This window comes from Phragmites australis, chromosome 20, assembly GCF_958298935.1.
Source record: "Phragmites australis chromosome 20, lpPhrAust1.1, whole genome shotgun sequence".
Classification (NCBI taxonomy): Eukaryota; Viridiplantae; Streptophyta; class Magnoliopsida; order Poales; family Poaceae; genus Phragmites; species Phragmites australis.
Window position 1 is genome coordinate 12,245,053 of NC_084940.1, and position 26,831 is coordinate 12,271,883.

Here is a 26,831-nt window from a genome sequence, read left to right on the forward strand (position 1 = left end):
GGCGGACCCGTGGTGCTACGAGCATCTGGGCTGAGGGAGGGACGTGCGACGGGGACGAGATTAACTTGAAGAGGGACGCGCGACCTCGAGTTGCTCCCCCTGCATCCGCCCCTGCCACCAATAATACCGTTTTCGTAATTTCCCAGGCCGATTCACCATTTTTCGTCGCCATATTCCATCAGTTCTATGAAAAAGACTACAACATGCTAATACCACCGATCATTGTACATTTCTACCATCCAGAGTCATCTTATTGAATATTCCAACAGACAAAGTGTGTAGAACCAGAAATGCTTCATTCTGCCAAATGAAAAAAAAAACATCACAAAAGCAGCTCCATGCAAACTTCATTAAAAGTATAAAACCCAGTACAATGGGCCGGAATGCTTTCTACAAGATGAAACCGAGCAAACGCAGCTCGATCTCTTCAAAACTCGGTCACATTTTTATCTATGGGACATTAACATGTAACAAGTAAACATTACAATGTTGACAACTGCAAGAACAGAATAATAAAATGACGAGTAATGGCATGGCAGAACTGTTCTCCAGGTAAAAATCTAACAGCAGTATGCAATATCTTAGTAGAGCCTGCCGCAGCACTCAGAGGAACCACAGTAGCAATGTTTAACCTTCTCCTCGCCGTTCTTGTCAAGGACTTGGCCTACCATATAATTATAATGGTAGGTCAGCTCCTGTAGTGGTGGGATATTCTCAACAGCGAAAAACATAACGTGTGGCATCCTCATGTCATCATGGTCCCAGAGAACATTTTGCGCATAGAGGTTTGGCGAACAGCTGTGGTTGATGAATCTTCCCACATTACCGCACTCAGCTGCATCTATTGTGAAGCCTTCCATTGTCTTGGAGGACAGAGTAGAAGATTGCAAACCTGTCACTGATTTTAGCCCCTCCCAAAGCTTTTCATCATGGTAGTTACTACCAATATCAAATAGATACTCATCATTCTGTGTCTTTTCAGCTTCTTTATCTTGCAAGAGCTCACCAGTGTACTCGCATATGAAACTGCCTGAAGGGATAGAACTGAGGGATCTTACACCCCAACCTGTCTTACCCGTCTTGAATATTTCTAGTGGAATTTTGACACCATGCTGACTCACCCTATTGTGGCATGTTGGCGGGCACCTGTAAGGTTAGCATTTGGTTATAAAGCTGGATTATTGATTCAGTTTAAGCTAATTGTCTGATTTGCATCAATATGTTTGCTGTCAAAATCTAATAACATCAGGAGAACAACTAACTTTGTAAGCCAATTTTTCATATGCCACAAAACTCTTCTGCTGTTCCTAATGTTTCACAAGGTGTCTCACTATCATCTTGATCTAAAACCAACCATCAGCCTTAATGTGGCATCACACAGAAGCTTCAATAGAATATAAAAAAAAACCTGATTCGAAATTTAAATATGGCAACTTAAAAAAATTAACAAAACTAAATAGCAGAAATAAATAGTTTGTCAAGTTGATAGTTATTTGGATCAGTTAAGTGTCTGCAGAGCCATACCTGCATGATGGGCCACACTCATATATGAGAGGCTTGGCCTCAACAATTGCACCATTGAAATTGAATGGGATTTCTCCTCCATTCTTCACTGCACAAGCACATTTGATAGAGTCTGAGCAGCCGTTTGTGCAGTCGCAACCTGTTGGCGGTTCTTTTTCATACCAAGGTGGATATATGACTTTGGTGATGTATTTAAATGGTGCTGGCCTCATGTCATCAATTGTGTTGATGACACATATGGGTATACTCTCGCTTCCTTGAGATATATCAGGCAAACAAAGACCTTCGCGGACTTTGGACTTCCTTGTCGCCTTGACTGTATGTAGGGCTAATTCTGGTTGTCCGGGGATCCTCTGTAACTTGTACTTGAAGACCATTGAGCCTTTTGGGCCTTCCTGCCAACAATCCACGACCATGTACAACCCATCGTAAGTATATGTTGAGGTTTGCTTGCCTTTAGAATGACTAACTTCACCTCTACTTTGACCTTTGAACCCATGAATTACTCGGACCGGGGTCACGGTTTCTATGCAATTCTTTAAGGCGAGATTACCACGCTCAAGCTTTTGATCTTCTGCTTCCTTTTTGCCGGCAGCCTTTCCTCCAGAGCCAGTGTATATCAGTACATCTGAGCTAGAAAGTTCATCAGGATAGCCTCCAGAAGCAACGATGCTTATTGCAATGGGAACACCATTCACCTTAGAAGTGTCGATACCTCCTTGATATGGGCGATGGAGACCAATTATGGACAACTCAACTCTAAAATGAAATTCATCGCCAATCTCAACACCGGGAATATTCCCCACAATAGGCCCAAGCTTTGTATAGATAGGATCTTTCTTTAGAGCATTAGCAGCTTCGAGGTCAATCCTTCCGACATTGCGTAAACCTTGTTCCTCAACTTGCATAAGCTTTCGACATGTCGCCTGGAACAATTGGAGCAACTTCCTAACTTTGCTCCGAGCATCTACATCATGGTCCCCAGGTTGCCTGTGGTGCGACCCAGACGGAACAGAGGGTGGGACGGTGACACATATCTCTTGCTTTTCTTCGTAAACAACTAGTGCCCTAGAGTTGCCATCATTGTCCATGTAAGAATCTTCATTGTCCTCTATTGTCTCATCGTTAATCAATTCACAAGGGGCTACTTTTTTTGGCAGTTGTTTTTTCGGAGTAGCATTTTTTCCCTTCAACTTGTTCCTAGGAGGAAGAGACTTAGAAACACTAACAAAAGACTTCCTTCCTTGTGTCCAAGGGCATTTGTCAGGAGCCATCAATGCTTGTACAATTAGTTGGTCAGGGACAAGGTCCATATCATCATTTTCTTCAATCTGATTGGTTGCAGCATGTTTTCCAAACTTAGACAACCCGGCAGACCTATGCAAAATGCCATCACCCTTCAGCTTACGAGCAAACATATCCTGCTTTGTATTGACATTTGAGCGCACCAATTCTTTTTTATTGCTCAAAGTTTTACTTCGCATCTTTCCCTCTACAGAGGCCCCTGCATTATCTAGTAATGCCACATTCATCTTGTCACTCTCCAATCTCTTGCCCTTTGTCCTTGCATCAATGGGATCACTCAAAGGTGTCCTAAGAGTACCCTTCTGCAAGCTTCCTTCAAGTTTGTTTTTCATCTTATCATCCACCAGTACTCCTGCTACTTGCTTCCCTTCACATGGTGAGAGTTTCCCCTTCATCTTCTCATCAAAACCATTCCTAGGTATTGCTTTTGTAGCAACATTTTGTGGCTGGTCGCTGTCTTGTTTGGTTCCGACAAAATCAGCTGAAACAACATCACTAGTGACTTGAGATTCTTGGACCCTTTTGTGTGCCTTGCTAGATCCTTCATCCACCATTGTCTTGCCTTCCACTTTCACATTAGAAGTCCCTAGTGCTAACACCGGAGAAGCAGACCCTCCTGAAGCTGGAATGGAGGCCAAGGCATCACCATTGGTGACAGGTGTGGTTTCTAACAGCAACCCCTCCTCATCTCCACTGCCTGCTGTAGTAACAGCAGACCTCCCACCGCCAGGAGGAAATGTACGTATGGGTGAGACCTCTAAAACTCCATTGCTTTTGGTGGTAACAGCAGCCCTCCCAAAGCCAGAAGGAAATGTGCGTATGGGTGAGACCTCCAAAACTCCACTGCCTTTGGTGGTAACAGCAGCCCTCCCACAGCCAGGTGGAAATTTGCGTACAGCTGAGACCGCCCTCCTCTTGGGCGGTGGATTCAACGCGGACATCAACCATCTCTTAGTTCTACTTCCTTCTATGCCATCCTCCTTCCTCTCTAACTCACCATCACCTGCCCAGTTTCCCATCTCCCTGCCACCCGCATCACCAGCAACCTCGTCCCTCACCACATCACCGCTGCAGCCACCTCCCTCCTCCTCCCCCACCAACAAACCAGCTCCCTCACCACCGTTCTGCACAGAATTACCAGCACGAACAACGCCGCAACTCTCCGGTACTGCAACCGTTGGCGCCACCACTTCCATCACCCTGTTCTCCTCCTGACCATCCAACGATGGTACACCCACGTAACCCAGCAATCGTGCCTCATCATTCTCCCATCTGCCTCCCTCCTCCCCAACCCTCTCCGGCCGCAGCTGAAGCAGGGCATGCGGGAGGGTGCCGTTGCATGGCACAGGCGAAACAGCGGCAGGAGCAACAGTCTCCTCCACCTTATTTTGCCCCTGCTGAGGAGGGGCACAGTTCTGCGCTGCAGGTAAAACGGCGGCGGGGGCGACCGCTTCCTCCACCTTATCCGGCCCCTGCTGAGGTAGGGCGCCGATCTGCGCTGCAGGTAAAACGGTGGCGGGGGCAACTGTCTCCTCCACCTTATCCGGCCCCTGCGGAGGCAGGGCGCTGTTCTGTGCTGCAGGTAAAACAGCAGCGGGGGCGACCGCCTGCTCCACCTTATCTGGCCCCTGCCGAGGCAGGGCGCCGTTCTGTGCTGCAGGTAAAACGGTGGCGGGGGCGACCGCCTGCTCCACCTTATCCGGCCCCTGCTGAGGCAGGGCGCCGTTCTGTGCTGCAGGTAAAACGACCGCGGAGTCGACCGCCTGCTCCACCTTATCCGGCACCTGCTGAGGCAGGGCGCCGTTCTGCGCCACATGTGAAACGGCGGCGGGGGTGACAGGGGCGACCGCCTCATCCGCTCTGCCATCGAGGCCTCCGCCGAAGACGCCGCAGCCATCGGCGCCCTTCTCTCCATCGCCTGCCGCGATCGCGGGGACCGGCGCGGGCGGTGGGAAGCGGCCGCATCCCGGCGGCCACGACCGCTTGGCGGAGACCCTCCTCGGCCTCACCCCGCGCGCTGCGAGCCCAGCCGCCGCCGCGGTAGGCGCCGGCGTCTCCAGCCCGACCCCCACCATCGTGTCGGGGTCCAAACCCTACAAAATCCAGATCGAAACAGGGCCAAATGTCAACCGAATCGACACAAAACTCCCCAAATAGCCGCAACGAGACCCTAGAACCCCAACTCCGAATCTGGCGCGCCAGCAAACAAACGCGGCGGCGCGGTCCGACGGGACAATGCAACCCACCGCGCCAGTAGGAGGGGAAATGACGAGAACTCGCCTTAGCCAAGAGAGACGGGCGGCGGCGAGGTTGGAGGACGCGGGGAGCGGATGCCGGAGAGGGAGGGCGGTGGAGTGCAGAGCGGGGAGGGGAAGGGGGGGGGGGCGAGAGAGACCCGACGCGCCTCGGACGCTTCGGTTTGGGGTGCCGTACAAGCCAATTCGCGAGCTAAGTACTCGTCAATCCTCCCTGCCTATTGGAATTGGAATTGGAATTGGATCCTCCATTTGAAAGGTGGTAAGAATTTACTTTATTAACTTGGGCTGCCTATTGGAATTGGAATTGGAATTGGATCCTCCATTTGAAAGGTGGTAAGAATTTACTTTATTAACTTGGGCTGCCTATTGGAATTGGAATTGGAATTGGATCCTCCATTTGAAAGATGGTAAGAATTTACTTTGAATTGAATTGGAATTGAATCCTCCATTGGAATGGAATTGGAAGGGTGATATCGGCTTCTTTATTTGTTCAGAATTTTACCAAGTACGTTACAACATCTCTAACTAACAATACACATAGCTGATGTCTATAAGAGTTATATATGTCACTAGTAGATATTAAAATAATCAATTTCTTCAATAGATTGTCTACAAAAGTAAGTTGTCTGCTAATTAGTAGCTACATTTTCTCTCTCTTGATTAATTATTTCCTCTACGTAGACAAAAATCTAACGTGACATTCCTTATATCTAGCTGGTATGTATTATTGGAGACGCACTTATCTGTTGAGGACTTTTGGGAAGAAATTCCTTCTCTTTTGGATTTTTAAGAATTTCCTTAATAGGATTGGATTTTTTTTTTTACAAAATTTGTTGTCCTTCTCCTTGTCGGGAGAGTTTTATGAATTTGTTTTGGTAAGATATGAATGATTGGAAAAGTTGTCAATAAACTGGAAACCAAATGGAAGAGGTGTCAAATGCTGCTACAAAATATCTTGGTTAAAAACCATTTTTCCCCGAAGATGCACCGAAGAAAATTTTCACGCGTTGGCTACTAACATTGGCAGAACAAATAATGTAGGCCAAATAGAGATATCATCGGTATTGTTATCATAAATCATATCTTAGGTCGCAGATACTAGAAGCTGCACACTCTGTGGAAGCAGTAGTATTGAGGGTACGACTATCGTGAAGAGATATATACTGGGTCATATCTTCTTCTTTTTTCGCCTAGGACTTTCAGATTTTTTTATGTTTTTGTCTGTGACTTAAAATGATGATAGCAAGATTACCATAACATGGCATTGAGATGAATAAATATTTATATTTATGTGAATTTATATTTAATATGATGAAAACTACCTGGAAAAGATGCAAAGTATTGATGCAGAAAACTTTGGTGGAAGCTGTTCTTCTCAGAGGACGTGTCTCGAGTTTTCTGAAGTTGACTACTACTAGTAGTTAACCAATCAACATTTACCAAACAAAAAAGCATCAACAGATTTGTCATAAAAATTATATCTTAAAGACCAGCCATAGTGTTAGCATCTAAATCTGCAAATGTTTGCGGAGCAGACTCAACGGGATTGCATCAGTAAACTTTTACAAAATCCTAAGCACTTTGATCCAAATTCCATCTATCCAAACAAACTTTCAACTGGAGCGATGAAAAACCCTCTTCTGGGGGGTAAATACAAACTATTCTTTACTTTTTTTTTCTTTTAGAATCTCTATGCTTTTCAAGATAGACACTCGATCTCCGCTACATGCTTGGGCTAAAAAATGGAACCAAATAGATTACAATTGCATGACACAGGGAACGCTACAAGAGACAACTTTTACAAATGAGAAAGTGCAAATACATGCCATCTGCCGGCATCTTATTACCAGCCAAAACTGCAACGCAAAGGGGGGCAGATCAGGGGCTGTGCAGCAGCTCTTGCACCGTTTGAGCGAGCCTGGGCTCACTCCTGATGCCCTGGATCCACCTCGCCCTGATCCGGACGTTCTCAAGGCTCTGCTTCAGCGTCCTCTCGAATTCGGGCTTCTTGCGGGTGGCGAAGAAGCGGGAGAACTCTGTTGCCTTCTCGTTGGAAGTGAACTGATGAACAGAAACAATGGAGCTTGATTCATTGATGAGAATAACAAGCACACAGAATTTCAAAAATGGAGGGTGGCGCTAAACTTACCAATGTGACGACATATCTGATAAAACCTCCTACTTGTGCGTCCCCGAATTTCTTTGAGATAGGATCCCAGTTGCCCTGCATCCACATAGAATGAGGGTCGTGTAAGCAGCATGCTTTCAAATATCTCATGGTCTACTCGTACTTACATGAAAAAATTAGTCATTCTCCAAGGTGACATTTTTTCCCTTTTTATTTGAGGAAATTTTAAAGGTGTTGGTGAAGGAAAGTTGGTGTAATTCATAAAATGAGCTACAGCAGAACTGCCTAAAGATGGAGCAGCAAACAAGTTCCTTTGCAAATATTCCACTGTGATGCATCCATTGACCACAACATCCTAGGGCCTGTTTGGAGAGCAAGAAGTTCAAAAATTATGGTACAAAAAGAGACGTCAAAGGGCAGATATTTCTTTTCGTCCAAAGTTCCAACGGGAATCCCATATTTGGAACAGCTCCTAAAGTCTCAACTTACAGTTGGAACTGATACAAACTAGAGAGCTTCTGCCTTTCAGTATCTATCCAAGTGGTTTTACCTTCAGCCACACCCAAGCGGTTTCACGTGTCTCAACGCCAATACCTTGAAGCACATAATATGCATCTTGATTGCGAACCTGACAAGCAATAGAGACGAATGAGACCTGATTGCAACTTACATTAGTCAGCATAGGAGTACAAGCTCATTCGATTGAGCTTCTACTGGAATCGTGGAGAAACCAAAAAGAAAAGGTCTACCTCATTGGTAAAAAGGAAATTCAGTGACTCAAGAACAATATTCTTATCCTTGCAAGAACACAATGCACCTAGAACAAGGAGACAAAGTATTCAGAGCAACCAAACTCGTCAGCAAGGTTTGTTAATTTAAGATGGCTGAAAAGCCACATACCTAAGACACGTCCCTTTTCCTCTGCTTCATCTGATTCTCTGTAGACTTTCAGAAGATCATTATAAGCAGATCTGTTTGAATTAGTAACATTCTGCATCACAGCGAGGTATGCGGCCTGTACAACAATGCAAGACATACAGATGAGGTAAATAAAACGCATGAGCATCATGTAAAGTAAGGAAAAAACGTAGGACCTTTCTGGTATCTGGAGGAAGAAGGGAAGTCTTGCGATCATGTACGAAGATACGGAAACGCCTTACTCCCTCATTTATAGTCTTGTCATGCCCAAGTTTGACAAGAGCAACCAAGAGCACTGGTCTAAGCAACGCATCCAGGTGGCTCTCACTATCCTTGGGGTCCCAGCCTAATTTTCTGAAAAAATAGTGAACAAGGACACTTGTCATGCGGTCAAAGCGGGGGAAACAGAGGAACGGTCATAGCAAACAAACTGTAGTACTGAAAGACTGCATGTAACTGCGCATGCATGGCTGCATAACAAGGCATGTTTAAGCAAACATGCACAAACAGAAACAAGATGACTCTCAGGACAATGACAATTTAAGTGACTCAGAAAAAGGCAATGTAAGACAATGTTTGGCATACACAGCAGGTGGCAGAAGAAGCTTGATCAAAAGTTGTTTGATGTCACCAGTCAAGCCAGGAGATGCATCAACCGATATTTTTGCAACACTTAAACTTACCTGTCATGCAAAAGGAAATGGCATAGACAATCAACTTCAAATAAAAAATTTAATATCATGGAAAAATTGGACATACAAGAGTTACATACAGTATTTATGTGTGAAAGAACACCATAATCAGCCTCCCCACGATAAGCATACAGTAAACGTAGCAACGATGTCAATGTTTGCTTGGAGGCCATACATAAGGCATGCGAGTCTTCCACAATGCCTGCAATGCTAATGTTATGATACTTATCACAAATAAGCGATAAGAAAGTTTAACAGTATAACATGTTGTGCTTACCAATTTTATCCATTAAAGAGAGCTTCTTGGTCTGCAATGCATTTTGAAGTGCAGCCGCAAGTTTATCATCGTATTGAACTCTATAAAATCCTGTTTGATTAATATTGAACTTAATCCAAAAGTTTCCACCCTTCTCTCGGTTACCACACTGTGAAGCAATGTCTCTTATATACAGCTTATCACTTTTGCCTTTCAGTAGAATTTTTTTCTGCATATCATATGAACCGCAGACTGAAGTTATAGGGACAATCCACATGCCAGGACCAGAGGATCCATCTAACAAAAACTGTGTCTGCAATAAAAGAAATAGCAACTTCTTAACGAAAAAGAACATAGAGCTGGAATATGCAGATCTATGTAACAAACTTAGATGTTACAGTTTCCGATTAAAACAAGACATCATGTCTTTACATACTCAATTCAGTAGTTCACATGTAGATGAATGCAAAGAGTACATAAGGACAGTGTTTTATAAAAACCTGTTCAAGTTCCAGGTAATTCCCTTTAAGCTTTGCATTAATAACAGGATATCCTTGTTGCTTTGTCCATGTAGTCATCAAATTCTTGACAGGTTCACCAGTTTTCTCTTCAAGAACAGCCCACAGGTCCTCAGTTTTAGCATTTGAGTAGGCATACTTTCTTATATATGAAGCCAACGCTTTCTGAAAGAGTAGAATTTTTTTTCACAAATTAGCACAAGAGGATGCATTAGGAGAACTATACAAGGAACCAGAGAGTAAAAGCAAAGAAAATTAGACAGCAAAAGGCAGGAAAAAATCAGTCTTCGCTACATGATGTAAATATCAGTTAAAAATAAAAGTTAGATTAAATATTTTTTTAGACAACGGAGATATACATAATCTGACCTATAGAAAAGTAAAAGACAGCTCCTTGCAAAGAAAAGAGGAGCCAAAGACAGCTATAGTTTACTCAGCACTGCTTTCTGTAAGTGACAGTTTAGGCTTTTAGCCTTATGCACACTACAATAACACAACAAGAATACAATGGCCTAGTAAACATGTCCTTTTTTCATGTGAGTCCTGGTAAAGCTCCCAGACGGTGTTTTTTCTTTTAATGAGATCCTTGATAATGGGACATGAAGACTCCTTTCTGTGAGTTCCTAATCCATGGATTATTGGCATTGATGAGCCAACTTCCCAATTACATATTTTTCATCTACCAATCATCCACATTTAGTCTATGTGACCAATAAGTCTACATGTGATATAGGCGCAAAAAAGTAATTAGGCAAGAAAAGAATTAGTTTCCTATTAGGTTTTGGCATAATTAGTTTCCTTGTAGGATTCGGAATAATTAATTTCAGGACTGAGTCCTATTTTATCTGTAAGTCAATATATTCAGAATAGATTTAGAGTTGGATTTGGAATAGGATTAGAGTTGGATTCAGAATAGGTTTAGGTTTGGGTCTCTATATAAAGAGAGTCTTATGGTGTAATCGGCAAGAAAAGAAATAAACAAAGTAAAGATCGGAGCCCGTAAGACGAGGCGATCTAGTTATCTCAGTTACCCGTTCTTTAATATTTGGTATCACGAGTCATGTTCCTACGGCTATCTCCCATGCTGCCCTCCTGCTGCACCACGCCGCCGCCGCCCTCCTGCTGCACCACGCCGCCGCCGCCCTACTGCTGCACCACGCCATCGCCGCTACTCCCCACATCGCCACTGCCGCCGCCGTCACCGTTCTATTTTCCCATGCAGTAGCCGCTACTCTATCTCACGCCATCTGCTGCCGTCGCTCCACCACCGCTTTGCGCCATTGTTGATCACACATCCGGCCTGCACTCCTCATCATGGGTGACGACACCTACACCATAGAACTTCTCGGCACGATGATGGAGAAACTTTTGACGAAAGTTGAAGCAATCGAGGGTCGTTAGGATGCATGGGAGAAGAATTTCAGCACCTCAGGTTTGACTTCTTCAGCCATCTCGGGTCCTTTCGAGGGCAAATCAGCAAGCTCAGATGATGATCGGTGCGCTCCTTGCTTTCATAAGCTTATTTTCCCAATTTCAATGGAGAGGAAGATCAAGCCTTGGTTGAACCGTTGTGAGTAATTCTTTCATGGGCAATGGACACCGGAGAATGACAAGGTATGGCTAGCTTCTTATCATACGACTGGCGATGCTCAACAATGGTACTTCCTCCGTTCGCAATGTTTGTCTATGCCCACCATTGCGTACAAACCAAGGACTACTGAAATCGAGTAAAAAATGCAGTGAGATGACCATGCTACTCCTATGCAAGGATGAAAGCAAGTAACTCACTAGCGTTGGAGTGAATGTATGCATGCACTCAAGGGTATAGCAATAAAATGAACTATAAAGCATCCTTGGTTACCGCAATGGACAAACAATTTGAGACAGATACTCCCGAGGCCATGGACAAACATTGCGAAACGGAGGGAGTATATGCAGTTTGAACGTGATCATGGCACAGTTAAGTGGTCCGTTTTTTTAGCATTACGTCAACATGCGCTTCGGTCCTCCAATTCGCAGCAATCCTTTGGGTGAGTTGGCTACCCTCAGGAACACGGATTCAGTGCATGCATATCAGAAGAAGTTTTTGGCCCTTCTTTCTCAAGTTACTCCATCCCTTGTGCCCAAGCAACAAGTCAACTTATTCACCGTGAGACTTGAAAACCTCTTAGCACCGATGTTGAGCTTCAGAATCCATCTGATCTTGAGGAAGCCATGTGTTTGGCACGTGCATGTGAACAACACATTTGCGACGAGTCTAAAAACCCTTCTCAAGGCAGTTCTTGCCCAGCAGCAGCAACAAGTCTGCACATATCTCCAGTAGTCCATCATGAAAGGCAATAAGGTCGTCAATCCTCTCAAATTCCTACAGTTCCTTCTTCCACCTCCGCTGTTGGACATCGCATCCGCCTAACTACACATGAGATGGCTAATCGCCGCGCAAAGGGGTTATGCTTCAATTGTCCTGAGCCATTTTCTAAAGATCATCTACGTCAATGTTCAATGAAGGGAGTTTATTTTCTGGAATTAGAAGAGAATATGGTTGCATACGAATACAATGATAATGGTTGATTCTTAGGCACAAGAACTTCAGCTCGAGGACGAACTATTTCATGACAAGGAGGGAAATGATATGGGCGTAGAAAAGTAATTAGGGAAGAAAAGAATTAGTTTCCTATTAGGTTTCGGCATAATTAGTTTCCTTGTAGGATTCGGAATAATTAATTTCAGAACTGTTAGAGTCCTATTCTATTTGTAAGCCAATATATTTCGGAATAGGATTAGAGTTGGATTCAGAATAGGATTAGAGTTGTTGGATTCGGAATAGGTTTAGATTTGGGTCTCTATATAAAGAGAGCCTTATGGTGTAATCGGCAAGCAAAGAAATAAACAAAGTAAAGATCACAACCTGCAAGACGGGGCGATCTAGTTATCCCAGTTACCCGTTCTTCAATAACATGGTAATAAACCAATTGATTGGTTCTGCACAACTGATTATGCATTAAACTTGGGCATGATAACACCCTAAGTTTTGACTAGCATATCTGGTAACTTATAAAGGATAAAGATTCCCTCTATAAAACATCACTTTTTGAAACAACAAGAGTATTAATTAATACGGTTCAAGATCATTCACACACTGTATTGGATTAACCACAGATTCGTCCGGTGTGGCAACTAAATGATGAGGTAAAAATGAGATAAGACTGTTGCTGATTGATATCAGAACAGAAGTAAAGGGTTCAGGGTGATTTCATACACTTTTAAAGAGCAAAATAAGCAGAAGATGCCGACTCAAGGCATTGAAGAATGACAAGACTCGGATAGAGTTTCAATGAGAGCCATTCCAAACCTGAAAACGCTCTGCACCAAGGTAATTTTGTAGCATGCGAATAATAGAAGCACCCTTATCATAGCTTATGGCATCAAAAATTTCATCAACTTCACTGGCACGATGTATTTCAACCTGAGGAAAAGATATACAGTAAGCAAAATGAATCACAAGTCAGTATCTAGACAAGTGAAAAAGTCAACACCAACAGTTAAGTCGTGGAGATGATTCCTGAAATTGATCCCTTAGTTTTAAACTAAAAGAATCTGCAGAAAAGTTTACGCTTCAATTTCTACCCCATAGACATCTCAAGAGTGAGACCGGGATCGATTATTGGTTGGCAGAGGTCTGTGATCCCCTCATCCCTGAGTTCCAATTCCAGGGAATGTGATTTGTTCCCGATCCAAAAATAAATAAATAAAGGCTGGGATTTGTTCCCAAAATTCTAAAAAAAACTCGACCACAGGGAGAAGACGTCCCCCTAGCTTTATCTTAAGAGAGGGGAGTACCAAACCCTTTATGAAGGTACTCACATGACCTGCGAGCACCTAGGTTCGAGCCTGGGTAGGCAGCCTCTCAAGTCTCAACTGGAGGCTCTACCAACTGAGTTATTGCTCGGTTCTCCGTTCCCAAAATTCTAACTAAAAGGGAAAGGAAAAAGGCGTGGTACTTCGGCGGACAAATTGGCTTAGCGGGAGACATGTCAGAGAGTCTATCATATTTTGCATCATCGTTATTTTCATTGTCAACAATTGTACTCCACAATATATTCATATACTCTACTGCAATCTAGGGAACAGCGTATATCATAAGACTGTTGTCAAACTTAAAACATACGATGTCTATAGTTGTATACAAAGCAATGAACAAGTATAACATATGGAGTAAAACAATTTTCCAATCACTGGACCAGGGCCATAGCTCATAGTAAATAGTCAAAGCAGGTTACCTCGATAGGATGAGACTCCGCAAGTGAATCCAAATTGAGACCAGCAGTTGTGTCATCAAGGAACTGTGCCCATATATTCCATTGTGGAAAAAAAGAATCTACGGCTAAATGACTCATCTGTTAAAAATAGTCTATTCATTCAACATATAATGGTAACCTGATAACTGAAATTTTCGAAATTTTATATTATTAATTGATTACCCATGTAGCAAAGCCTTCGTTCAGCCACAAGTGAGTCCACCATTCCATGGTTACAAGATTACCAAACCACTGATGAGCCAGTTCATGTGCCACAGTAATTGCAATCTAACACACATAAATGTTGAGATCATTAAAAGGCCAACTCCACAGCCAGTATACTATCATACAAAATTGAGAAATCTAACTATGAAATTAATCCATCATCAAGTAAACTGTATTTAATTATAGACATCAAAATACGATCAGACTCTCTTAAAGAATCAATTGAGTATGACAGTAACTCATCATTATGTAACAAGCAAAACCTAGATAGTGGAAAATAATGCAACCAAACAACTCAGTAAGTTACGAAAGGTACATTCTGTTTGCTGGATTCTGATGAAGACTGCTCATCAAAAAGCAAAGCAACTTCCCGGAAAGTAACAAGGCCATAGTTCTCCATGGCTCCGGCAGCAAAATCAGGGATAGCAACCATATCCAACTTGGGGAGTGGATAAGGAGTGCCAAAGTAACTAAAAAGTGGAAAAATGAACATTCTGTCAGTGGTTCGATCCTATAGCAACCATGGGTAGACAGGCTAGTCATAAACTTTTAGTATGGTTCTCTACAACCTTGTTTACAAGCAAGTGTAAGGTTGATCTTACTCTTTATAGAGATGCAATGACTTCACTCCAACATCTAGTGCAAACTTCCCTTGATTACTCTTACCAACTTGAGTGTACACACGAACTTTGGTGCCTTTATGCAGTTAAACAAGATTAAGAAAATGGAAAGAGAAAATGAAAAATGATTTCAACACTCTGAATGGAAGATGTTGAAGTAATGGTAGAAAAATGGAGTTGATACCTTCTGATGTTACACCCTCTATATAATCAAACAAGCCAACAACTATCGCCACTAAATAAGTTGACATAAGAGGTGATTCCTCATAACGGATAGTCTTGATAGGACCAGCAACTGTTTGGTTAGCTACTGGCATGTTGGACAGTGCTACCAGCTCGGATGGTACATCAAGCGTTAGCTTGAACTTAGCCTGATAAATAGGAAAAGCAAAAAAGGAAATTTAGAAAATAGATCTGACCGCTTTGATATTTCAGGTGCATGTACGTAAGAGGAACATAAAGCAATGGCTTGAAGAAGTAGAATTTGCTCCTATATATGTACTCTTATGACTGCGCTAAAAATATCGCTCAGTGAACAAAACCGCAGTAGATAAAACGCCAGAAGGAGCAAAACCTGATTGCTGAATATTTCATTCGGTAATCATAAATCACCTTGAATGCAGGCTCATCCCAGCATGGGAAGCACCGCCGAGCATCCACAGACTCAAACTGTGTCACCGCCATGTTCTTCATCTTCCCCTTGTACTGATACTTACTGCAATCAAATAGCATTAGAAAGAATAAATGCCAGGAATGAAACCCATACAAATCAAACACGCAAATTGTCAAAATAACTCCTAATTAATAACTCAGTTTCAGGACAGCTTCCCCAGCTACATGCTTTCTTTCGGAATAACATAGCAAGTGCATAAATGGCTCTGATCAGAGACCACGGATGTTGGTAGAAGTCTGGGATAAAATAGCAGGTCAAATTTTGTTCACTTCTCCCCCACAATGTCATGATTACTAAAGATGGTCACGATTTTTGGAGTTTACGCTGCAAAATACAAAGGATCACAACATACCATGGAAAGGCCAAATATCGAACAAAGGCCAGAACTCTGTCATTTCTCCATTTCAACATCGGCCAGTGGAAATGCCAGAAATAAATGAGTTTCAGGATCATAGGAAACCCATACCTCCTGTAGAAGCCCCTCATCTGGTCGTTGAGCGTGCCGTTGAACTTCATACTGAGCACGCCCTCGCCAAGCGGCAGCACCTTCGCGAACCCGAGCACCAGGATCTCGTCGTCCTCGAAAAAAGCCACCTCATTGGGGGCCAAATCCTGCAAGAACGGGCGGTGCAGCAACCAAGGTGAGATTTTAGCGCCAGGAATAGCCGCAAAGGCGAACTTCTTTTAGCTTTTTCCCAGTACAGTTTCGGTTGGCGCTTGCATACCCGGAAGCGGATGGAGACGCGGTCGACGGAGAGGTAGGCGGCGTTGAGGACGAGGAAGCGGGTGGGCGCGGAGACGGCGACGGCGACGGCGGCGGTGCCCGTGAAGGTGAGGGCGACGAGGTCGGGCCGGAGGCGGAGGTCGTAGCGGCGCGGCGAGGCAAAGCGCGGGAGCCGCGCCTGCCCACGGAACTGGCCCGGCGATCCCGCCACAGCCGCCGCCGGCGCCGCCGGCGCGCGGAGAGGAGGAGCTGCTGCTGCTGCTGCTGCTTTAACATTCGCCCCCTGCGTGGCGTGATTAGGATCAGACGGCGGGGCTGAAGATAGTTCAGAGTTTACCGTTTGTACATGATTTTTGACGGCGACTGATCAAGTTTAGACCTATAATAAGTTGTAAGATATCTACCGATATAAAAAATCAAATATATCTAGTTATGCAGCATTAAAGTGGTATTTTTATCTATTTGTAACTAAGTACTCAACTTACTAACATCCTGCATTTAGAGTTGTTTGCTTTTGTGTTACTTACAAAGTAATGGTCGAAGCTCAGTCAGACAAAGTAAAGAGTGAAAAGAAAGATGGAGTTGCAACCTCCAGATCGAGCACGGCTTACAAGTTACAACCATGTCATTTCTCTTCACAAGACTAACACAATGGCCGTGTTTCCCAAATGGGACATAGCTAATGCATTCGACTTGTTTATTAATTAGAGTTATCTGTTGAAACTCCTACATATATTTGGTTTCGCTCCGAAAATGATGAGAATAGCATCCGGAGGCTAGCCCGGTTAGCAAGGACGATGCGAGCAATCGAGTTAGCCTGTGTTTGAGTCTAAACGCTCGCAAAAACATACACGGAGCGGACACGTACGAAGCAATCTCGTTCGATCCTGCGTCTAAAGAAGATCGTGAAAATAGATTTTACTGTTGAAAAAAAGAAAAAATAATAATAGAAATAGATCTACATCCTTCTTGGTACTGTATCATCACGCATCTTACTTAACGGCATCCCAAAGGATTAACCTTCGAGTTTACCCCATGCTATTAATTACTCCTAATTTACAGGCGCATAAACCTTGCATTGCTTAGCCAATTGCAGGCAAAACAATTAACCTTCGGGTGTCCCCATACGCTAACGCCGCCGCAATAGTCATCAACCCGGACCCGTCGGAGCTTGAGGCCATACGCGACCCGACACAAACTAAACGTGCATGCATGGGCATGGCAGCTCAGCACCTAAACATGCCGCGCGCGCATGGCTGGCGGGAGGTAAGTACGTAGGATACCTTCGCGACGACGTGCCGGACGGCGGCGCCTCTCGCCTCCCCGCCGGCGCCCGGGGACACGAAGGCGAGCGCCACCGCCGCCGCCAGCAGCGCGACGACGCCGACGGCTCGGGCCATGGACACCCGCCGCATGCTCGATCCGACCCGCCGCTGGTGGATCGGCTCGATCGGAGCCTGGAACTCGGCTGCCTTGACCTTGCGAGTCAGTGGTCGATGCACGCGACGCCACTACTATACTGGCGCATATATACGCGGCTGCGGACCAGCGCCACTGCGTTGACTGAGGAACGAAGCATGCGGTAACGAGTGCACGTCACCTTCGAGAAAGAGTATAAAAAGAAAAAGCCCGCGAATCACGTACTCGTTGGGATCATGTCATCCCACGCACCACGAGATCTTGTTCAAGAACCATCGATGGGCACGGGGAAGGACAGGTCGGTACTGATATTTTAGTGGTCTGAAATAAGATTAAAAATAGAATCTCTGTTAAATATAAATTTTAAAATATTTATATAGTACAGTGGCTCAAAGCAATAGTATTATATTTTTTTATGTTAAATAAATAGTAATTGCATGTATCATATGAAAAAAAATAGCATACCTCAATACACTCCAGAGTCTGAACACCGCCTGCCGCAAGACGTCCACTCGCCCAGACTTAATTTTTTCAGTTTACTTTTGGACCCAACGAGTTGTAAACTTATGACGTTAGCACGTAGCACAGTCTAATCAGCACAGAAAACAGAACAAATATACAATATATATATAACCCCTGGATCTTGGGGTTCGGAACAGCCACCCCGCTCGCCCCCCTCCAGGGCCGGCCCTGGGGAAGGATACGGGCACCAAGGGCCATCGATCGTGTCCATTCACGTGCTGCCTCAACTGGTTGTATTTTTCTGATCGGACGGCCGGCCAGCCGGCGACGAGATTTGGGTGTTTCCATTTGTCGGTATCATCGATCCGTGCAACACGGACCAAGGTACGTGCTGAAGTCTAGAAGTCTTCTGTGTAATGGAAAGGTGGACAATACAATATACTAGACTACTAGTGCGGCGACGCCGGTCTTATAAGGAGATCGTGATGGATTGAGTCCTCGCTTGTCGTACACGCAGGTTCATTCACCTTATTTGTCTTTCCTTGACCTACTATTAGATCACTGGCTTCTGTGTCGCCACCTGATTCCATATCAAGGCATGCGGCATGGTGAGGTGGCGGACGGGACATCGATGCGAGGCGGGTGTCGCTGGACATAGGTGGTGGGTTGTGACATAGGCGGAGGAAGCAAAGAAATGAAAGGCCTAGAGCCTCACAGTTTGTATAGAAATTCACTTAAAACACACGTATATTAGTAATATATTGTTTTACTGTAATGGTTCTATCTTTTCTATTTTTTTTATTTATACACTGCTGATCACTATAATATGATCAAGGTCAATCAGCTAATAACTACAGCTATCACTGTTTTAATTGGCTATTATTCTCCCTAATCTGCTAGCTAGAAATTCCTAGGTCAATCAGTTAATAACTACAGCTATTACTGCTTTAATTGACTATTATTCTCTCTAATCTACCAGCTAAAAATTTGTACACATCAAGGTTTATTACTAACAATCTCCTCCTAACCCTTGTGTGTGGATTTGAAATTGATGTTGACCATTCCAATCCTAGTATAAAGCTCATAGAATCTGTCTCGCCCAAGTGCCTTCGTTTGAATATCAGCAAGCTGATCCTTAGTGCCGACGAAATCAGCACTAATCCTCCCATCTTCCCGGCACTCTCTGATGAAGTGGTAGCGCACATCGATGTGTTTGCTACGTTTATGGAAGACATGGTTTTGTATCAGTGCTAAGGCTGACTTGTTATAAATCTTCAGCTCGACGATGTCGGCATCCCTCCCCTTGAAGTCGCCGAGCAGCCAAGCCAACCACACCGCCTGTGTGGCTAAGTTAGTGGCAGCAACATACTCCGCCTCACAGGACGAGAGTGCCACCACCTTTTGCTTAAGAGCGTGCCAACTCACCAAGCTGCTGCCGTAGAAGAACAAACCGCTGGATGTACTCCTCCTTGTGTCAACATCGCCGGCGAGGTCACTGTTAGTGTACCCGACAAGCCGTGCCTCCGCTATCCTCCCGTAGTGGCAACCGAGACTTAACGTCCCAGTCGCATAGCGCAAGATCCTCTTCACTGCCGTCATGTGTTCCTCCCTAGGCCGCTCCATGAAGCGACTCATGTACCCCACGCTGAAAGCGAGGTCCGACCGCGTGTGGATAAGACAACGGAGGCTTCCAATGATCCTTTAGTACTGGGTGACTTCCACCTCCGTCACGGCTCAGCCTCCGGTGCGAATACCTCATCGAAGTCAATGCCCGGTTGCTGCACATAGCCCTTGGCGACTAGGCGAGCCTTGTGCTTGATCACTGCTCCTGACTCGTTCTTCTTAAGCTTGAAGACCCACTTCAGCCCAATAGGTCGATGCCCATGAGGAAGCTCCACCAACGACCATGTCCCGTTCTGCTTGATGGAGTCCATCTCCTCGCGCATGACAGCCTGTCATGCTGGATCGTGCTCTGCTTTAGCGAAGGAGCGTGGCTCTCCCTCCTCGCTGACCAGCAGTAGCCCCTCGCCATCAACGACGTGATTGGCAAGGCCTGCTGCCTCTCCCCTTCCAAGCACGTCGTCGATGCGACGGTAACGAAGAGGGGAGGAGTCGTGGTACGCATCCAGCTTGGTGGAGTCGTTTGGCGGAGGAGCGAGGCCGCCACGGGAGAAGCCCCTGTGGGTGTGGCCCCTGCCCCTGCGAACGAGAAGGGCACGGATGCGCCGCCTGCAAGGGGGCCCAACGCCCCTGCGGGCGTTGTTGACGTGCAGCCCATGGGCGGACCTGCGGGTGGGTCCACCGCGGAGGACGCCCCTACAGGCGTGGGCGACGAGATCGCCCCTGTTGGCGCTGGAGCAGCAGGATAAGCGCCTTCTGCGTTGCCTGCGGACGGAGCCAACGCGCCTGGGTGGATGTAGTTGACCACTGCCTCAACATGGAAGTCAGGTGTTGTTATTCCACCGTCTTGCAGCATCGCCTCCCAGTCCCAACTAGCGTCCTCGTCAAAAACGACGTCGCGGGAGATGTGGACGCGCCGGGTCCGGGGCTCGAGCATGCAATACACCTTGGAGCCATCCTCATAGCCGATGAAGACCATCGAGGTGCTGCGGTCGTCGAGCTTCCGCAGGCCTGGTCGTGTATCCTTTACATAACCAAGACACTCGAATGTACGCAAGTAGCTTACCGCCGGCTTGCGCCCGTGCCACGCCTCAAATGGTGTCTCGCCATCAAGACTCTTCGTCGGCGCCCGGTTGAGGAGGTAGACAGCCGTGGTCACAGCCTCCCTCTAAAATTTAGCGGGCATCTTCCGCTGTTTCAGGAGGGCACGTGTAGTGACGAAGATGGTCTGGTTCCTCCTCTCCACCACGCCGTTTTGCTGCGGTGTGTATGACGCAGAGAAGAGCTGCTGCACGCCATGGTCCTCACAGTGGCGCGCGAATTCAACGAAGGTGAACTCGTCGCCATTGTCCGTGCATAGAACGCGGAGCTTGTGCCCACTCTCCACCTCCGCAACAGCGATGGCCGCTGCAGCATCACTTTTTTGCTGTGAGAAGCGCCAACCACATGTAGCAGCTGGCGTCATCTACCAACAGCAAAAAATAGCGTCGCCTAGGGATGTCAACGGGGCCCCGATCCCCGTTCCCCGACGGGGAATTCCCCTATTAGGGGACGGGGATGGGGCCAATTTTTCCCCCGCGGGGGGTTTAATGGGGAAAATTCTCCCCCGTCGGGTATGGCGGGGGCGGGGACGGTTCCCTGTCCCCCGTCCCCGTTTCCCCGCGGGGATAATTCCCCGAAATATTTAAACTCTCCATGGCCCATATATGCAAGAAACGGCACAATTAAAGCCCAATCCACCAAAGCCCGTCAGCCAACAGGCCTTTTATCGTGCTAACGTAGCGGGGACGGGTTCCCCGTCGGGTATATTTCCCCGCGCGGGGACGGGGATGGGAGAATTTTCTCCCCCGCGAGCGGGGACGGGGACGGGGACGGGGAAAATTTCCCCCAATCGGGGCGGGGATGGTTACCCATTCCCCGCGGGGAATTTCCCCGTTGACATCCCTAGCGGCGCCCGCCTGGCGTCGCCGGCGTGATGGTTCAGTAGAGGTCGTCGTGGACGAGGTCTAGGATGCCCTCTGCGCGGTACTTCGCCTTGGCTGGGAACAAGACTCGACGATGCTTCGTCATGATGCAGGTGTCGCAGAGCTGATCCATGTGTTCTAGCCGCGGAAGACCACGCACCATGTCCTGGCGGCCAAGCTGGTGCAGTGCGTCGAAGCTAATGTGGCCGTAGCGGGCGTGCCAGCGCCACGAGTCGTTGTTGTGCTGCACCGCGAGACAGATGGGGCGCGCGACGTTGAGGCATAGGATGTAGATCTGGTTCCGCCCGCGGTTCACCTTGGCGATGAGATGGCGCCGGTGATCCTAGATGCGCAGCACGCCATCCTCGATCAGCACCTTCGAGCCACACTCATCGAGTTGGCCGACGCTGATGATGTTGTTCTTCAAGCGCGGGATGAAGTAGACGTCGGAGAGCGCCTTGTGCTCGCCATTCTTCTCGGTGAACAGCACCGTGCCGCAGCCGTGGATCTCGACGAGCAATCCGTCGCCAAACCGTACGGTTCCCTATACCGCGTGATCAAGTTTGGCGAAGACGTTGCTGCGGCCCGTCATGTGGCCAGTGGCACCGGTGTCGAGGTACTAGCCCTCCTGGAGTTCACCGACGTCCGCCTCGCCGAGGAACGCCTGCACTCGCAGTTCATCGAGGTGGATTGTTGTTGACGCCGGCGCGGTGTCGTCGTTCAGCATGTAGACCTGCGCCATCAGTAGCGCAGGCTCGTAGTCGTCCTCCTGCATGAGCTACGCCTGACCTCACTTGGGGTGGCGGCAATCTTGCGCGAGCCACGGGAGCGGCGATTCTTGTCGTTGCCTTTGGCAGACCGCGACCCCCCTCGCTAGCTCGCCTTTCCTTTTGGCACGCAAGCCACTGCTCCTCCGTGAGCAGCAGCTTGCCATCAAATGTCGATGGCAGCACCTGGTACAGGTCGAGGTGGTCCTCCGTCGCCTTGAGCCGTCCCGTGACCTTCTCGATCGTCAGCGTTGAGATGTCGAGGAGCGTCTCGATGGAGAGCGTGATCTGCACGAACTTGAGCGGGACAACCTATAGGTACTTGGGCACGACCTTGGTGTCGTCGACCGGATCACCGAGTACCTCCAGCTGGTGGACGATCCTAGTGAGGCGCATGGCGAAGTCGTCGATTGACTCGCCGTCGCTGAAGGAGATCGCCTCGTAGTCCTTCCTCACCTTCTGGGCAGTCACCTTGCGAGTGCGCTCGGAGCCAACGTGCATCGTCTTGATCGCGTTCCAGGCCTCCTTTGCCGTCTTCTTCGCTAGGGAGGTGACCATCTCCGATGGGACTGCGCGAAAGATAGCCTTCATTGCCAACCTGTCGTCGACCCTGTCCACGCCGCCCTTGTCCACGGCCTACCAGAGGCCGCAGGCTTCAAACATCACCTCCATTATCACCGACCACTCGTCATAGTTGTCCTTGGTGAGCAGCGGGTACGCGCCTCCGACATCTCTCACCACGCGCTGTACCACAGGAGTAGAAGCTGCAGAAGGGCCATCTTCACCTGCCATGACACCCTACTGATACTAATTAAAAGGCCTACAACTTCACAGGTAGCTCAGGAACTCACCCAAGACACACGTACACTAGCAGTTGTATTTTTTGCGCTGCAATGGCTTGCTGTCTTTTCTGTTTTCTTCTCTATTTATACACTACTGACCACTACAATGTAGCCTGGATCAATCAGCTAATAACTACAGCTATTACTGCTTTTAATTGGCTAATATTCTCCCTAATCTACTAGCTGAAAATCCCTAGATTAATCAGCTAATAGCTACAGTTATTACTGTTTTAATTAGCTATTATTCTCCCTAATTTGCTAGCTGAAAATCTATACAAATCAAGACTTATTGCTAACAAGAAACGCTTGATGAAATCGAGTTAGCGTGGCGAGGCGGTGGTGGGAGAGCTACTAGGCGGTGGTGGGAGAGCTACTAGGGACTGAGGAGGCAGGTGGGGTGGGGGGAGAGAAGCGCGCCATTGACAAGGCCAGGAGAAAGGAGCACGGTCTCTATTGGAGAGGGAGGAGGAAAAAAGATGAACAATAGTGTGCTTGCTCTGGCCTCTGGACGGTTGGATGGGCATCCAAAGGCTATTGTCCGTCGAAAACACACACAATCTTTTGGCAAACAGAGGGTCTCTTATTTTTATTAGGCATCCATGGTCTTTTTGTTCATAATGGTAGTGTAATGGCATGTCTACCAAAAAAAAAGGCAGTGTAATGGCGTGTTAGCGAATAAACTTTATCCAATCTTTGAATCAAATAGGTTACGTTTAATGCTGAAATGATTAATGTACATCATAACAACTCGATGAACAGAGCTAGAGACGGTAAACACCTATTTGGAACGAGGATTCCTAAAAGAGCCATGCATGATTTGCATTATTTATCTATGAAATGAAATTACTACATAATCCTTACGTCCCAACCGAATGAGGTGAGAAGCACGGGAACAATTAAGGCTATATTCAAAATGCAAAAATTTCACAGGAATCGGTACAGATCCTTAAGAAATCCTCTGAAATTTCAAGAGGGCATAAAGACAAGACGGACAACAAAGTAGTTCATTTCTCTTAGAACTGCAAAGTTTACGGGACAAGGGCACAGAAGGAAATTTTACGAGATCTGATCTCATAGAAAGATTCTATCTTGTGCATGTCATGTGTCTCTCTCTTTCTTTTAATTACACGTATCAACTGTTAAATTAGAAAATAACAATATAAATTAGAATCTTATAAGGATGTTTGGATGAAAGAAGACTTTTCTCACAGAGACACTGGTCCCATGAAAAAAGCTCCGGCAGTGTCACTAGTCTACTTCGATCAGTCTCAATCGCGTGTAACTACCGTCCCCGTGCGACTGCTGCACATGACGCAAACATTCCTCTATCACGCGACACAAGCTTGCAGTGCCATGCCCGGTTTAACTTCGGTTGGTGCAGCGAGCAACAGGCTCATCTGACACTGGAAATGCTAGGCGAGGCGAGTGGGTGAGAGACTGAGAGCCTACCTCCGAGGAGAACCGGACGACGGCGGCGGCGGCGCCTCCCCGTGGCTCCTCCTCAGCGCTGCTGCCATCATCGCCGGCCACCGTGGCCGCCACAGCCACGACGAGAAGGAGCAGGAGCCGCACGGCCCGCGCCGCCGCGCTTGTAGCCATGGACGTGCGGACGCACCCGCGCAGCCGGCGGCGCCACCTCGCTCGCTCGTGTCGCCTCGTCTCGCCTCGGGTCTCGACTGCCGCCGGAGCCGTGCGCGAGCGGGCAGCCTGTGGCGTTAAAATATGTAGCCCCGCCCGCCACCGAACGCGCGGACCGGCGCCCACCACGTTGACCGGAGACGCAACGGGACGAAGCAGGCCAGGCGTCAGGCAGAAGAGGCCGCAGGAAAGGAAACGGTAGGCCGGCATTCGCGTCGGGCAGGCTCACCGGCTCGTGCGTGTGGTGAGGAGTGATGGCTGTGCGAACCGCCGCACTGGCGCGTAGCGGGAGCCTGTCGGGACGGGCAGACGGGCCCAGCCGCCAGCCAGCCAGCCAGTAGTGATGACAGAGTGAATGAGGCCGTTCCTGTCAGTGCCGGCCCAGCAGTGAATGAGCATGACCGGTGCTAATTGTGCACGAGACTACACAAAAGCATCTACTCGGTCTCACTATTTTAATGCTAGTGTCTCCGTTTTTTACTTTATCGTGTAGATATCAATACGATTTTTAACAAGCACGTTTAATTATTATTTTTAATAATTTTTTTTTAAAGTTGATAAAAATTAGATGATATTAAAATATTTTTCATGATAAATTCATTGTTATCATTTTAATATTTCAAATCCTAATAATTTTATGTATATTAGTAGTCAAAGTGTCTAAAATTTAATTACACGTAATTTAAGATAATATCTATTTTAGAACGGAGATAGTAAGTATACAAGGCTAAACAAAATCATCTACTGGGTCTCAACTATTTTAATACCAGCACACAAGACTACATATAAGCATCTACTGCCTACTGGACACCATTTGTTTTGTCCATTGAGTTTTATGTGCACCGTGCAATAGGTGCTTTAGCTAAAAAAATTGTGGAAACTACGGAATCGTGAAAAATCCCCAAAAAACATATTTAGGAGTTTTGGAATATTCTTAAAAAAAAGTACGTATGTAGAAGTGGTGGCAACATACAACCATATAAAAGCTCATGACCAAACTCGACTTCCTTTGTGAGATATGGAATTGAAAATTCAGGGAGGAAAAGATAAAAATATATTGTTTTTCCCTTCCTCTTCGTTCTTTCTTCGCCATTCATCAATTTTATATCTCATACACAAAGTTGAGTTTGGCCTAGAAACGTTATATGCTTGTATGTCACCACCACCACATGAGTTTTTTTCCAGAATTTTTCAAAACTTCGAAACATGTTTTGTTAGGGGTTTTCATGATTCTTAAAAAAAAGGGTTCCTACCGAATATTTTCCCAAGTACTTTACTGCATATATGTAAAAATTTATATCCAATTTTGACGGGAGAGGAGAGGGTAAACTAAGATAATTTTGTATGTATAATTTAATGAATTTATTATTCCCTACACCAACTTCAAATTTTCAATAATATTTTTTCTTTCCATAGTCTTTCTAATCAAAGCGAGCAATGACATTTCAAATAATTATTTTATAAAAGCAATAAAATCAATCTGCAGCATTTAAATTGGGTTCTATGGACACGTACTCATATTTGACATGTTGCTAATGCATGCATGGCCGAAGAAAAGGACAACTCAAGGGAATCAATGGGTAGGATTGGCCACAAGAGGACACACGATCAAGAATATATCGTCACATCAGTCCGTCTAAACTTTTTTGCAAATCAAGAGTAGCTGTCCGGTCAATTAGGAATTTTCTCAAACTGACCAGATAATTATTCTGCAAAAGAGGGCGTATCCATTGCATGATACGAATTTTCTCAAACGGATCAGAATGTTTGCATCGGTGCTTGTATCGTCGCTTACTAAGTAACTGTACATGTATTTTATACCTATAAATTAATTTAGAAGAAATTCGGCTATAAAGGTATGTAAGATATAAGATAAATAATAGACGTCTAGATATAAAAAAAATAATAAAAATTAGAACATGTTTATTTTAGTTTTGAATTAAAAAAACTGTTTTTAAAAGCTGAAGCTAAACAAAATCG

General features: G+C 46.1%; 2 protein-coding genes across 3 annotated transcripts; both read right to left on the reverse strand.

Annotated features, from left to right (window-relative positions):
• Positions 1-322: 322 nt before the first annotated feature.
• Positions 323-5,342, reverse strand: LOC133901313 (uncharacterized). 2 transcript variants are annotated; one of them, XM_062342625.1, is made up of 3 exons: positions 5,110-5,342; positions 1,525-4,922; positions 323-1,146 (listed from the first exon to the last, which is right to left on the reverse strand). In XM_062342625.1, exons 2-3 carry the CDS (start codon positions 4,902-4,904, stop codon positions 582-584), a joined length of 3,945 nt encoding a protein of 1,314 aa, XP_062198609.1. In that variant the 5' UTR covers positions 4,905-4,922; positions 5,110-5,342; the 3' UTR covers positions 323-581. The 2 variants fall into 2 exon arrangements, with proteins under 2 accessions (XP_062198609.1, XP_062198608.1); XM_062342624.1 differs by having other exon boundaries at positions 1,525-5,342.
• A 1,363-nt stretch (positions 5,343-6,705) lies between these two features.
• On the reverse strand, positions 6,706-24,962 carry LOC133901364 (aminopeptidase M1-C-like). Its single transcript, XM_062342720.1, has 20 exons — positions 24,663-24,962; positions 16,141-16,422; positions 15,882-16,027; positions 15,355-15,457; positions 14,927-15,113; positions 14,725-14,818; positions 14,439-14,592; positions 14,081-14,185; positions 13,880-13,996; positions 12,952-13,065; positions 9,582-9,764; positions 9,103-9,394; positions 8,906-9,027; positions 8,719-8,816; positions 8,310-8,487; positions 8,116-8,230; positions 7,965-8,032; positions 7,766-7,843; positions 7,237-7,311; positions 6,706-7,148 (listed from the first exon to the last, which is right to left on the reverse strand). Exons 1-20 carry the CDS (start codon positions 24,810-24,812, stop codon positions 6,966-6,968), a joined length of 2,844 nt encoding a protein of 947 aa, XP_062198704.1. The 5' UTR covers positions 24,813-24,962; the 3' UTR covers positions 6,706-6,965.
• Between the last annotated feature and the right edge of the window lie 1,869 nt (positions 24,963-26,831).